This window comes from Gymnodraco acuticeps, unplaced genomic scaffold (genome assembly GCF_902827175.1).
Source record: "Gymnodraco acuticeps unplaced genomic scaffold, fGymAcu1.1, whole genome shotgun sequence".
Lineage (NCBI taxonomy): Eukaryota > Metazoa > Chordata > Actinopteri > Perciformes > Bathydraconidae > Gymnodraco > Gymnodraco acuticeps.
The window spans coordinates 483,286-497,358 of record NW_022989917.1 but is presented as its reverse complement, the minus strand read 5'-3'; the positions used below and the strand labels follow the sequence as shown (position 1 = coordinate 497,358).

General features: G+C 40.9%; 1 protein-coding gene across 1 annotated transcript; it reads right to left on the bottom strand.

Moving 5' to 3' along the window:
* Positions 1-7,428: 7,428 nt before the first annotated feature.
* Positions 7,429-12,987, bottom strand: tmem74b (transmembrane protein 74B). Its single transcript, XM_034209826.1, has 3 exons — positions 12,862-12,987; positions 10,896-11,168; positions 7,429-10,129 (listed from the first exon to the last, which is right to left on the bottom strand). Exons 2-3 carry the CDS (start codon positions 11,109-11,111, stop codon positions 9,497-9,499), a joined length of 849 nt encoding a protein of 282 aa, XP_034065717.1. The 5' UTR covers positions 11,112-11,168; positions 12,862-12,987; the 3' UTR covers positions 7,429-9,496.
* Positions 12,988-14,073: the final 1,086 nt, after the last annotated feature.

Genomic DNA, 14,073 nt, shown 5'->3' with positions numbered 1-14,073 from the left:
AATAAAGTTGGGAAATATGAATGGATAATCAGCACATTTAAACACTTGTCAGATTATGATATGGTTTGAACAACATACGGCATTAACACAATGTACATAAGTAGCTGTGCTCGTCACAAAATGCACCATAGAGCAACACCAGGGGTCTGTGCAGCTGAACGCATCTCAAATAGACCGATTGGAAAACACACATTGTTGTAATAACAAAAACAAATTCTATCTTTGTGGTTTGTGTCAAATTAAATAAATGCGATCCATGCTTCATGAACTAATCTTGAAAAGCAATCTTCAAAATCCTGATGAATAATACATGTCCCCATTTTATCCAAGTAAAGGATACATTTGTGCCGTAGATGCTTCAATGTTCTGTTGTGTTAACGTAATGCTGGAACCAGATGAAAGCAGAACCTTTCATACATTCACTACAGAATGGAGTCTTAAGAAAGACATATTTGAGACTCAGACCATTTCTTTTATGAAATTACATTTGACTCAATTCACTCCTGTAATTGATGTCTTCATCACTTAGTGCAAATAACATGAAGGGATAAAAAGCTTTAAAGTTACTAATAAAACAATTAACTGTTAACATCTGGATAATTTTTATTTAGAAACACTGAACAAAATTGCAAAACTTCTGCTTTATAAAACTTTATAGACCTCGATTTTCACTCCGGTTAAAGAGATCTGTCACTTTGATCACGTTACAATGGTCTTTGTTTGTCTCAATATCTTCACATTTTCTTTACTCTCTTAACATTCCCACCAGCTGACAGTACAACTAATATACAACCACTTCAAAAACCAACTGATAAATCCCTTTAAATTCCATTTCTCATTATTTTATGTGCTAAACTTTACTTTCATTGTCATAAATGGATTGCAAAAATGCACATCTTTGATTCACAAACAGACACACAACTACTTTCCCAGGCCACGTTATATTTTTTTCATATATTTCATAATATGCATTTCATTTCATTCTTTTATCGTAAAGCGACATTTCACCTACAGGGAATACTTTATTTGCTTTTTTTACATTTCATTATTGAAAAAGTCAACTTCCTGTTTCTTGTGCCTGCTTTTATTTTGAAGGCTATACATGTTACTACCAGATGCTGTAGCCCCAAAGATGATTCCAGATGGGTGAAATGTCGCTGTATCTGGTTAGATACACATCTTTGAACTTGTTTAAGACAGACCCATACAAACAAAAGAGCAGGAATGTTTATACAGCAGTGTTTCCAAGGCGTCTGCACTGAAACCATGTGACCGACAGATATTGTGATATTGCGTGAAGGTGCTGTGTTACAGCATTCAATTGTACATTCATTGAGTCTCTGAGTAAAATGCTACTGCTGTGTGTGTTTCATCTGAGCATATTGTGTCTGTATATAAAGGGAGGCATCAGCAGGATGTACCGGTTTATGTTTTTATGTTTTAATTTGTTAAATTGAATAAAACTGGAGGGTATTTAGGTTTATTTTTCTATATTTTCTGCTGATTTCAGGAGTTTGTTTTTGGAGCTTGGCAACCTTCTCTGGGTATTTTATGCAGCAGCAGGATGTGAAGTGATTAACGAGGCTGAGCTGGGGGGCACAACCCTGCCCCGGCTGCTGAAGTGTCCTTGAGTAAAGCTCTGAATCGCAAGCAGCTGTGGGAACAACTGACCTCTGACCTCCTATTTGGAGAGGATGGAGGTAGGGACTGCTCTGGTTCAGGAAAGGAAACAGCTTATCAGAGAAACAGAACCAACGGTCTCTTGAGTGTATGTTTTGAATACATTAATACATTTCAATGAATGTTATGCCAAATAAAAAAATCTGTGTTGTAATGATGATATACATGTAACAGTCAAACAATGTTGTTTGTCTGATATTGTGCAGTGCTGCTCCATGTTAATCTTATTAAAATATGTTGTCTAATAGCAGCGTGTACAAGCTAATGAAGCAGGAAGCGGCTTCAAAATATAAATTGCAGCAGTTTCAAATAGCAAAATATATTGTCGTGGCTTCCTTCCTTCCTTGTTTTCCACCAAGCCACTAGACGCCTTAAACAGACAGTTCTAACTCGTTTCCTTCCTTAAAGTACTCACAGTTTGAAGTGTTGCTTGGCCTCCGATGGTTTAGAAGATGTTGCGATGTGTTTGCTCAAAATAAAATAACAAACTTTTGCACATGCAACAAAGAAAAATAGGCCTTTACAATATTCAAAAGAAATAGGCAAAACTCAAATAAAACAACACAAGTTAAGTATTCTTTCTTTCTTGATAATGCTTATAACTTCACAACTTAAAGGGTACTTGTACGGTTTGTATGTACGGTTACGAGTACGGTTAAAAACTGTTCCTCGACGGCGTCTCTCAACAGGTTGCCCATCACTGTGGCGTTAGCACAGGCGCCGTGGGAATTGTAGTCCTTTATAGTGCGTTGACTACAGACGTCACGATTAGGTGGCCTTTCTTATCAAATCAAAATACTGGCTCTAACATATATATCTTAAAGTTTGAACATGTTTGATGTATTTTTTGTACAGAATGATTCTTGCTCCTGCCAGTTGTTTTTTGTAAGTAGAATATGATTTGTTCAACACATCAAGTCTCCTATACTATGGCAAACAAATCCATAAAAAACGGCACCATCCGCTGAGGTTTCAGTCGTCTGCTGTGTCCTCAGGATTTGCTGCAGCACGTTCTGACTGCTCAGCTCAAATGTGCCCTTGGTCTGGTGAGAATTAAAGCTCCCACTTATAGATGATTTGTACTAAAAATGGACTTCTGCGTGTCCCCTCAGGTTTGTATATTTCCAAGAGGTTTTTAAGAGTTTATACCATTGTCTCCTCTGTGGTGCCCTCACAAGGACTTTCCATGACATCCGAGAGCGGCTCTGCCATGGGTCCTTGATATAAATAGACGATTTCTATGGTAACACAGTCATTGTGCTGCAGACAGAATAAAGATTGATTTTCTTTGTGTCTTTGGTCAAGGTTCTGTCTTGACATTCAAGGCGTCACATAGGATCAGAAACATAGTTACGTTTCTTTCAGACGATTAGCTACGTCCTTCCTTCCTATGTCTGCTTCTGTTTTCTGGTAATCATCCATTCATGTCTTTCATTTTGTGTTCATCGTTTTTCATCTTATATCTCAATCAACAGCAACATGACTATCCAGTAAGAACATCAGATTCATGTATCGATCACTGAACAGACCTACAAGGCACAGGCTCAGAGGACCATCATACTAAATGTCCATCAACGAGACATGGACCAACAAGAAAGACACAATTCGACTATAAAAACAACCAAAACAACAACAAAGAGATGCAAATCCGTTGCAAAGAGAATCAGAGAGACTAGCTAGGATACGAAAAGCCGCAGAATGAGAAAAAGATAATCAAAATGACTATTAATAGAGTTAAACAACTTCAGCTACAACGTGACATCATTGACCTCAAAGACTCACAGCAGGGAAAACAACCACAAAAAGACTCAACGTTACGATAGACACATAAAACAACTACAAAGCAAACTGCAAATCCATCTCAGAAGCTCCTGTCTCCAATTTCTTAGTTTAAGATATCCAGATATTTATACCGGTAATCATTTTTAACTTTAGGGGACACCCTACGGTGGCCGAAAGATGCAAACGTGCTACAATGGTCCATAACATTTCCAGTAGGAGAAACGCACTGCACTTTCAAAAACGATGCAAATATAAAAACACAAATTTGCTAAAACACATGCAAGTAAAGAAACATCTTCACCAACTTGACAACAATGTGCAGTGTTTGCTAAAAGCACTGCGTAAATGAAACACTGCAAATACAAGATGTTTCTTTATTTGCGTGTGTTTTGGCACATTTGTGTTTTTATATTTGAATCATTTTAGAAACTGCAGAGCATTTCTGCTAATGGGAGTGTTTCGGGCCGTTGTAGTGGTTTTGCATCTGTCGGCCAACAGCAACACACCTCCAGATTTGTTTCTACTTTTCAAACTCATAGGCCCAATCCCAAACCACGCCCTACACCCTACCCCTACTCCATGACGGAGTGAACTCCGTGGAGTGACACTCGCAGCTCAACGAGGCTCCCTCCTGTCAGATGGAGAGAGTAAATACAGCGGCAAGCGTTGGGACAAACTCCCCTCTCTCCAGCAGAAACAGGAAATGTCGTAACTGTAACAACGGTTTCAAATCAGCATCTCTTAGACAAAAAATGTAAATGAATAACTGAAATAAAACTCCAAACATCTTTAATTGTTATTTTTTATAAGCTTCTTAGTTTTTGCAACAGTCTGTAAATATACACAACTTTATAATAAAATGCACACATTTACCTTTTTCTAGACTAAACACGGGTAGGATCCTAAGTTAAAACAATACGAGGTTATCATGAGGTATCATCGCAGTTTATCAGTGGATGTTTGCTGGAACTGTTTGTAAACAGCGTGTTTCCTGACGGACACACACAGCGTGACTCCGGTCAGGTAGAGACCGGTCTCAAGTCAGCACCGATGCAGATTCGCTGTTTGAGGGCGAGTCTGCATCTCCCCCTCCACACTCGTTGGTTTGGAACAGCACTTAATGTGGGGCGCGCGAACGGTGGGGTAGTGTGTAGGGGTAGGGTGTAGGGCGTGGTTTGGGATTGGGCCTCAATCACTGGAGGATATGTATCAGACTTCCTTTGGAGACAGCATCGACTTTACTTGCACAACATATGAACTTGTCCTCCCCAACTTTTGATGAAAGACGTGCTTCCCTTTAGGCACAGAAGCAATCATCAACCTTTCTGTTTCCTCCTGACCCGATTCAATCCCTTTGTGTCACTGAACTCTCTCTAAAAACCTTTCAGAAATGTTTTCTTCCAGCTGTGTGCGCCCGACCTGCACCAACCACAGTTCCCTCTCTCTCTTGTTGTTTCCTCCCACTAACAAGGACCTGCAGGTTGAAACTAATGTCTCGACAAGAATGAGAGTTAAAGTGCTTTTTCATGCTCGTTAAAACCAAACATGAGTCACGCCCGACTGTTTATTCCTGTCTCTTGTTATTCTGGGACACCTGGTTGAAAGTGTTTGGGTTCATGCAGAGTCACTCCCTGTCTTCCTCCCACAAGCTGCAAATCTCTTCAAGAATCACCTCACGTCATCCGGCTCTCCGCTGCTTCCTATCAGCTCTCACACATCTTCTTATCTCCGATCTCACACAGATACTTCTCCTGCATCTGCTTACTTCTCAACAAACCAGTCCCTGAAATACACTGTAATCCCTGAAACGGGGAAATCATTGTAGCCTACTTTTGACTTATGCTTGTATAGTGGTGTTGTGCACATAGAAACAGTAACACTCATTTGACATTGAACCTTATATACAGTATGTTATACAATTTATTGTGTCAGCACACCGCAGGCCATGTCAAATTAACTTTCTATGACAAATTGACTCTGATTTAAGTGTGTGTTGCTAGTGAGTTATATGCTGGCTCTACATATACAGTCAACCACCAATCACAATCATTCTTAACCTTTTAACAAAACTATGCAGGCTCTGTCTGCGATCAAACCTCGAAAATGAACGTGAGACAGGACAAAAAGATTTGTTTGTAAAAATGAACGTCAGTTGAGGGGTGGTGTCTTGTTTTTTCATATTGCAATGTACATCATCATCATTATTATTGATGTTATTTTTTAATATAAAACTGGCAACTATCGCCTTACGCTCTTATTATGGAGCTTTATTACAACATGCAGATTAGACTTTTCTTTTTTTGTCTTGAGGCAGACAGTCTGAATCATCCCCTCTACCAAGCTTCCTGCCTGCAGCAGGAAGTGTTAAAGTGAAGTTCAAAACAGTGCGATGTTGTTCATTTGAAGATTAAGCAAGAAAGCCGCTCCAAATAAATGACCCTGTTCCCCAGAAGCAGCCACACAGATCTTACTCAAGGACACCTCGGCAGGAGATGACTGTAGCAGGGACCAAACCTGTCTCCAAACACGTCAGTCTTTCAAATCATCAAGGGATTTTAGAACAGTGCTGACCAATTTCATAAATGTTGTTATGTTCGCTAAATGCTTTAGGAGACACTTGTCAGGAAATCAAGTCCTGGTGAAGTATTATTCTTTCATTCCTGCAGAACATTTAAAGTGAGCTTGGTATTCTTTCTTTTCAATCATAATAACATTTATAAATAGGACTTGATCTTCTTAAATAGTTTAGTCAATCGTCAGATATTGGCCATTATTTTTGAAAATAGACGTGTTAACCTCTCTTTTGATAAGAACAAAATTAAAAATGCACTGGTTCCAACCGTTCCAGTCACATTAACATCGATATTTGCGGGTTTTTCGTTTTTGGGTAAAAACAGGAAGCTTTATTTATTACATTAACCTTTTCTGCCATTTTATAGATTAAACATTTATTCTACAATTAAAAAAACCATTAACAACCCTAAAATGTTTAAACCATTGAATTATATTTGTTAACCTATGAGTTGTTTGTCATGTAAGTACTCTGAATGTTTCATATTTAGGCCCACTTTGGCTCGGTTTCACAGTTGACTTTTGTTTGTTCTGATCCAGCTGCTGGTTAGTTGCTGCTGCAGATGTTTTGCACACCTGCATTGTGGATTTGGTTTCTGAGCGTTGAGCTTTAGCTGGTCCTCTACATCCCACATGTTCACATGAAGTATTTACAGTATATTTGAATACGAAATACAAATATTGTACATATTATAATAAACAACTTGAGATTAGTATGTCAGTGTTTACGGATATAAAGTCAGAATCAAGATGTTCTCACAAGTTAAAACGTATTAGGACATATTACGTGTAAGTGTGTGTGTTTGTGTGGTGTTGTGTGTGTGTGTGTGTGTGTGTGTGTGTGTGTGTTTGTGTGTGTGTGTGTGTGTGTGTGTGAGTGTGTGTGGTTGATGTGTGTGTTGTGTGTATGTGTGGTTGTGTGTGTGTGTGTGTGTGTGTGTGGTGTGTGTGTGTGTGTGTGTGTGTGTGAGTGTGTGTGGTTGTGTGTGTGTGTGTGTGTGTGGTTGTGTGTGTGTTTGTGTGTGTGTGTGTGTGTGTGTGTGTGGTTGTGTGTGTGTGTGTGGTTGTGTGTGTGTGTGTGTGTGTGGTTGTGTGTGTGTGGTTGTGTGTGTGTGTATGTGGTTGTGTGTGTGTGTCTGTGTGTGTGGTTTGTGTGTGTGGGTGTGTGTGTGTGTGGTTGTGTGTGTGTGTTAGTGTGTGTGTGTGTCTGTGTGTGTGTTTGTGTGGTTGTGTGTGTGCGTGTGTGTTGGTTGTGTGTGTGTGTGTGTCTGATGTGGTTTGTGTGTGTGTGTGTGTGTGTGTTGTGTGTGTGTGTGTGTGTGTGTGTGTGTGTGTGTGTGTGTGTGGTGTGTGTGTGTGTGTGTGTGTGTGTGTGTGTGTGTGTGTGTGGTGTGTGTGTGTGTGTGTGTGTGTGTGTGTGTGTGTGTGTGTGTGGCTACATTACCCTTGGCTAATTGGCTCACTATGCAGACCTTAAACATTAGCATAATAATATTTGCGTATACACAATTTACAGTGTCAGTGTTTACTCATTAAGGCATATTGTATCCTTACATGACATAAATAACATCTGTTTACATATCATACACATAAGTAGACGCTGTGTCATTAAAGGTTCATTCCAGTCAAAACCAGCTTCTTCTCCGCGATAAGAGCTGCAGTCAAATAGAAAAAAAAAAGCTTCTTAATGTTTAGTGTTTTAAAAATGTTTTAATTAGCTTAAAGTTTTTTTATTTTCTGTATTCTTAAAAGTTATTATCTGGAATCGTGAGGTTTTCTTTTTACAGCAGTGAATAGCTTGTAGCACGGTAGCTTGTTTTATTGTCCACTAAATACTCAGGAGCTTCAAATGCCAGATACATAGAATGACTAATATGAGGATCTGCTTATAGTTGATATTTACTTGCAACATGATACAAAGAGGCTGTTGAAAAAGTGATGCTAGCAGAAAATGCTGATTAATAAACACGAGGCAGCAGTTTTTCAGTGATGTAGTAGAAATTGGATATGTGACATGATAGTTTGGAGACTTGGCTTTATTTTGTGGTTATTTCAGATTCACCAAATGTTCAATCTAAAACATTCAGCATTATTTTTGATATTCACACCTTTAATTTCTCTTTTCTAGTTATGTCACTTTTTCAGCTATCTGCCTTCAATCTCAACCAAACATGACCTGATTCTTGTGATGCACATTTCACTTTTTTCCCACTGTCATAAAAACATCTATTTGCAACAGTGACAATTTCCTTTTCATCCCTCATGTTGTTGTTTGGGAGGTAAAAACACAAAGGTTTTCATATAAGAACCTTCAGGTGGAGGACAAAGATGATGGGTGACTAACAAATCAGGTATGAAGAGCTCAGGGCTGCTGATGCAATGCTTTCTGGGTAATACGTGTCACCCTCTCCACAGTGACTCATATCAGATGTCCGTCTTACGCCTACTCCAGCTCTGCATTTGAATGCATTTTCTTATTTTTGGTGAAAAAAGCATTGCATTCAGAGAAGAAACAAGCAACTAATAATCATTTTGGTTCAATAAGTCTCGACCAAAGGGTGCATAAAGATCTTATGGCGCTTTAGTAGCAAGTTTTTACAACTTTTTGTGACTGTTAAGATATTTTCCAAAACTCTTGGCAATAAGTGAAATGGTTTATTGTAATTGTAGGCACTCAAGTATGTTATTTAATGCAGGTTTTAATAACACTGTTTTGTTTTTATTTGTTTGCTGATAGTAAACCTAGACATACTTTTGATATTATTTAATCTCCTTTATTGTCGATGTGTTGCTGATGTTGTTGATGAGCGTAATTGTCTCACATCATGTCAGAAATGTTGCCTGTGTTTATTTGTGCCAGAGCTAGCATCCAACTCTCCATTAAGCTTTCTTATCTTAGTACAGTACTAACATTTTCTATCAATTCACTGTCAAGTCTGGTGGATTTCCAATGATCACAGCAGCAAGTCTGATATTATTCATTGTTATTGAGGTTGAAAACAAGGCTAGGTTTAAATGTTGATCGTATTTAGGTTACCTGATGGATGAGGATCAATACTGACCTTTATAAAATCTTTGTTTCTGCAGTTGCAACCAATCAACACATGTGCTTTTACTGTAAAACTCTGATTAATATATTAGGATTTATATTGGAGCTTTTTTCATATACAGCCATTCACCTCCAAATGTGCTCTGTTCCACACGAACATATAGGCTTACCTCTTTTCTCTTACCGGGTCGAGCCCTCTTTTGTTAGATCAAACATCCTTTATGATTGGTTAGAATAAATATCCCAGACCCTTGTTCATCCCAAAACGCTGGGTTAAAGCTGGGTCGCTCCTGCAGAGAGCCTTGTGCTTAACATGGGATTCCCCTGTCTGCACAAATGGGGGGAGCTGCACCATTTTGCATCCCCGTGTTGCAACTGACTCAGAGGAAGGCAGGTTGCACAGTGAAAATTATGCTAATTCGCTCCATGTGAAGAAGAAGAGGATGAAGCAGCAGGAGGAGGATTGCTTGGTCCTGGTTCTGATTTGGCGTCCCGGCTCGGACCTGGCTGGGTGTTACTCCGCGTCTCTGCGTGTTCCACCAAAAACTCCTCACCTCCGTCCACGCCCACGCCCTCGCCGCCTCCTACTGCCTCCCCAGTGGCCAGCTGCTTCATTCTCAGGTTGATGGAGCCGTAAGTCCTCTTGGGGCGAATAAACGCCGCCCTGCGTCGGTACATCTCGCCCCGGCAGATGGACACCATGAGCAGCACGGAGAGGAACATCCCCCCCAGAGTCAGCAGGCCCAGGCCCGCGATGATGCACTTGTCCAGGTGGGAGCCCAGCTGGGCGTAGTACATCTCCAGCTTCTCCATCTGGCGGGCAGACACGGAGTCCGGGTCGACCTTGGCCTCTCGGGGGATGGTGTAGGCGATGACCACCAGCACGATGCCGCTCACCAGGAACACCAGGGCGAAGATGAAGCCGTAGTCCGCGGTGTTGTCGTCGGGGGGGTGGAACTCGGTGAAGTCCTGGCCGTCCTCCTGACCTCCAGCTCCTTCCTCGTCATCGTACGACCTCGGGGAGAGCTCCTGATGCTGCTGCTCCACCTGGGAGAGGAAAAGACAGACACAAAGTAAAGAAGGCAAACAAGAGGAGGGTATGACCAAGAATAAACCATATTTTGATGAAGACATTGAAAATATAAGATGATGCCTAAAATATGTCAAATATTACTTCAATTTCCCTGATGGGGGCGCCATAATATTATAAAATGTTGAATTAAGTCACTTTTTTGCATAGCTTTGTGAAGTCCAAAACCTGAGAGCGACTGTTTGCAGCTTTGATTTTGGCAATTGAGTTGGATGAGTGGAAAAAAAGGTTTGAACCCGTAAATTGTAGCTTGCCTCTTGTCCAATTTTTATTTAGACCCGGTTATTTTGAGGTTGTCAGTTAGCTGCTTACGTTAGCTACTATGCTAGCCCCTTCAGTTTTCCCTACTCTCGATTTAGGACATGGTCAGGCATGAACAAAACTCAACATTCGCTCCTGTTCTGTCCTTTCTTTGCTTTAATGTCAAAAAGCTCTTATTTTTCTCTTACTGCCCCTTAGCCTATCACGTACAATATTTTGTAGCCTAGCCAATAGAAGAGCAAGTGTTACACAGTGATGTCGCTATGTTAAGGAAGTAAACAAAGGAATCCAATGGAGGTGTTTTCAGGCAGGGGGGGGGGGGAAGCCACAAAAAGCATAATAGGGCCCTTCAGAGAAATGTAATCTAAACAAAAGCGTCATTTAGCACCAAAGTCAGATGTTTTATGATTTGTGCAAATTAAAGATATTTATAACAACCCTGTATAAAAAGCCTAATGTTACCTTGCTGTTGCCTGAAGTTGAGGGCGGACACCCCTCCAGGACAGTCGCCCTCTGTTGGCGGTCCTCATTCTCATCGTCCTGCAGGTAGGAGGCGTTCTCGAAGCCCCTGAAGCCCCCCCTTACTGCGGCCGGCGCTGGAGACACGCTCTGCCCCCCTCCACCACCTCCTCCCCCCCGCAGCTCCCGGAGCTCTACACCGTTGAAAGAGGACTCCATCGAAATCTGTTGGATGTGCTCATGTCTTCACCATCCCTCCACTGTGCACTATCCTCACTGAATAAACACAAAATAATGATGTAATGATGAAGAAATACAATTATTTTAGGGACATGTGTGATCAATGAAGGTCTTGTTGGTAAGTTGCTATAGGCATTAGAGTTATTTGAGGTCATATTAATGGTGTCATACTTTAAATATTCATATACAGGGGCTTAAATCCACACATTAGTGACGTGCAGCCTTTCACTTTATGTAAAGTGAAAATACAGTGATGCTATTCAGCCTTTCAGCTGTATTTTGTATATAAAATGTGATAAAGGAATATATCAATCAATCAAAATATACATTTGTTATTGCATTTATTATTATTCTTCATTTCTTAAAATGATTGTTAGAAGTATTAATGACTTAATCAAGTACTACATTATACAATAGTTAACAGTGGAATCTTTTCTTTTTAGTCCACACGACACTTTTGTAAAAGTCCAAAAAATTATAATTATTAAAAAAAGACAAATCTAACAATTCAAAAGCAATGTAAAGGATAAATAATGCAAGATCTGTGATCTGATCATAATATAGTAGAATGATACATTATTATAAAGTGTGTAATTAGATAAGAAATGCAGTAACATGCAGTATAACACAAATAATATAGCAAAGCAATAGAACATCAAATTCAATAGATTATAACATGTAGAGTATATAATGGGTATAGTATCATAATTGACCACAAAATAGAAATAATTAACATATAGCAAGGTAGGTTTATAATAAACAATGATTTTCAATGTTGTTGTGTCTTAGCAGCTGAATGGTGTGGCATTAATCAATGAGTCACTAATAATATTAGTATGAAAGAATGATGTTAATATTACAGTGTAATTTATATTATATTCTAATAAATGATAAACACATTTGATGAATTTGATTTTTTTGTCTTTTTTCTTTATTATTTCCCAGAGAATAAACTGTGAGTGTGTGCATGCTACAGTAACACCTCTGAGCTCTGGGTGTGAACCTGCCCATGTTCAAACCCTCACACCGGTTTTACTGTAACCATGAGACTGTCAGAATATCAAAACCACCATGATAGCTACAATACTATATTACTCCGATACATATAGCCTTTACCATATCATGGGGTGTCATTTCACCAACAATATGTCATTTTTGAGTATTGTTCATCAAATTGTTTGTGTTTAAACAGCCGGTTAATCCCCAGGGAGCTCCAGGCTAAAGTAGCCCACTGACAGTTACCACACCGCACATCAAGCCCCGTGGCCCGCAGAGGAGAGCCAGATGCCCGTGGCAAGGTGTCCGGTCACCAGCAGCACCGTGACCTTGTGATGCGCCAAACAGCCAAAAACCTGGACCAATACACTCCATCTATGAGCGCGTGTGTGTGTGTGTAAGAGCGATAATATCATCCAGGGAAGATAAGCACCACACCGACTGACACGTTATTCATTATCCGGATCTGACGGCAGATAACACGGACTGAGAGCGGAGGGAGAGTCAAAGGGGGATCTTATTCTAAAGGAAAATAACGCATCCGAGAAAACACAAGTGTCGATTTCTCTCCAGAGGGAAACACCGGGGATGGATTCGGTATCCAGGCAGCATCCATCCCGCTTCCCACCCGACCAAAAACAGAATAAACATCGCGGGTAGCATCGATCACCTGGATGGGCATCGATCCGAGGTTTTTGCGAGAAGTGATCGGGATGAAAGCGCGGGCTCTTACCTGGTGCTGATGCCGCGACCAGGCGGGAATCAAGACGGCCGAGTGCGGGGCAGAGCATCCAGAGAGATGGATGGCTGCTGCTGGATCATATGTGAGGAGGGTGCAGAGAGAGGGGGCGTGGGGGAGGTGAGGGAGGGGGGCGTGATGAGGGGTGAGACTGACCATGCGCAAACCCTCTGCTGGTCTGAAGGGCTGGCGCCTGGTGGAGGAGAGAGGTGTGGTGGGGAAATATTGATTAATATTGAAATAAATTGTATAAAGTAGACTAAGTGTGATGATGAGAAGATCATAAGGTCATTTTTTGAATGGTGTTGTGTAAAGTGCAAGTAAATATAGGGCATACTACTAGTGCTATGTTTATCACTGGCCCTGTGTATCTCCTAATCGCTATAACCGGCCTGCTCTCGTCTATCCCACATGTTCTACTGCGACCCAAAAGCTAGTTACAGGTGGCCTGTGGAACTGCCAGTCAGCTGTTCCTAAGGCTGACTTCGGCCCAATCCCAAACCACTCCCTCGACCCTACCCCTCCGTGATAGAGTGAACTCCGTCTGTAGCCACACTCGCAGCTCAACGAGGCTCCCTCCTGTCAGACGGAGGGAGTAAATACAGCAGCAAGCTTTGGGACGGCCTCCCCTCTCTCCGGCAGAAACAGGAAATGCCGTAACTGTATGTAACAACGGTTTCAAATCAGCATCTCTTAGACAAAAAGTTTAAATGAATAACTCAAATAAAACTCCAAACATCTTTCATTGTGTTTCAAAGCTCTTTTAGTTTTAAACCTGATGTTTATAAGCTTCTTAGTTTTTGCAACGGTCTGTAAATATACACAACTTTATAATAAAATGCACACATTTACCTTTTTCTAGACTAAACACAGGTGATCCTAAGTTAAAAACATATGAGGTTATCATGAGGTTGTTAACATCGCAATTTATCAGTGGATGTTTGCTGGAACTAGGCTACTTGTAAACAGCGTGTTTCCTGACGGACACACACAGCGTGACTCCGGTCAGGTAGAGACCGGTCTCAAGTCAGCACCGCTGCAGACTCGCTGTTTGAGGGCTTGATAGCCCACTCCCCCTCCACACTCGTTGCTTTGGAACAGCCCTCAATATGGCGGACCCTCCGCGTGAACGCGCAAACGGAGGGGTAGGGTGTAGGGGTAAGGTGTAGGGGGCGGTTTGGGAATGGGCCTTCATCTCTGGCTACG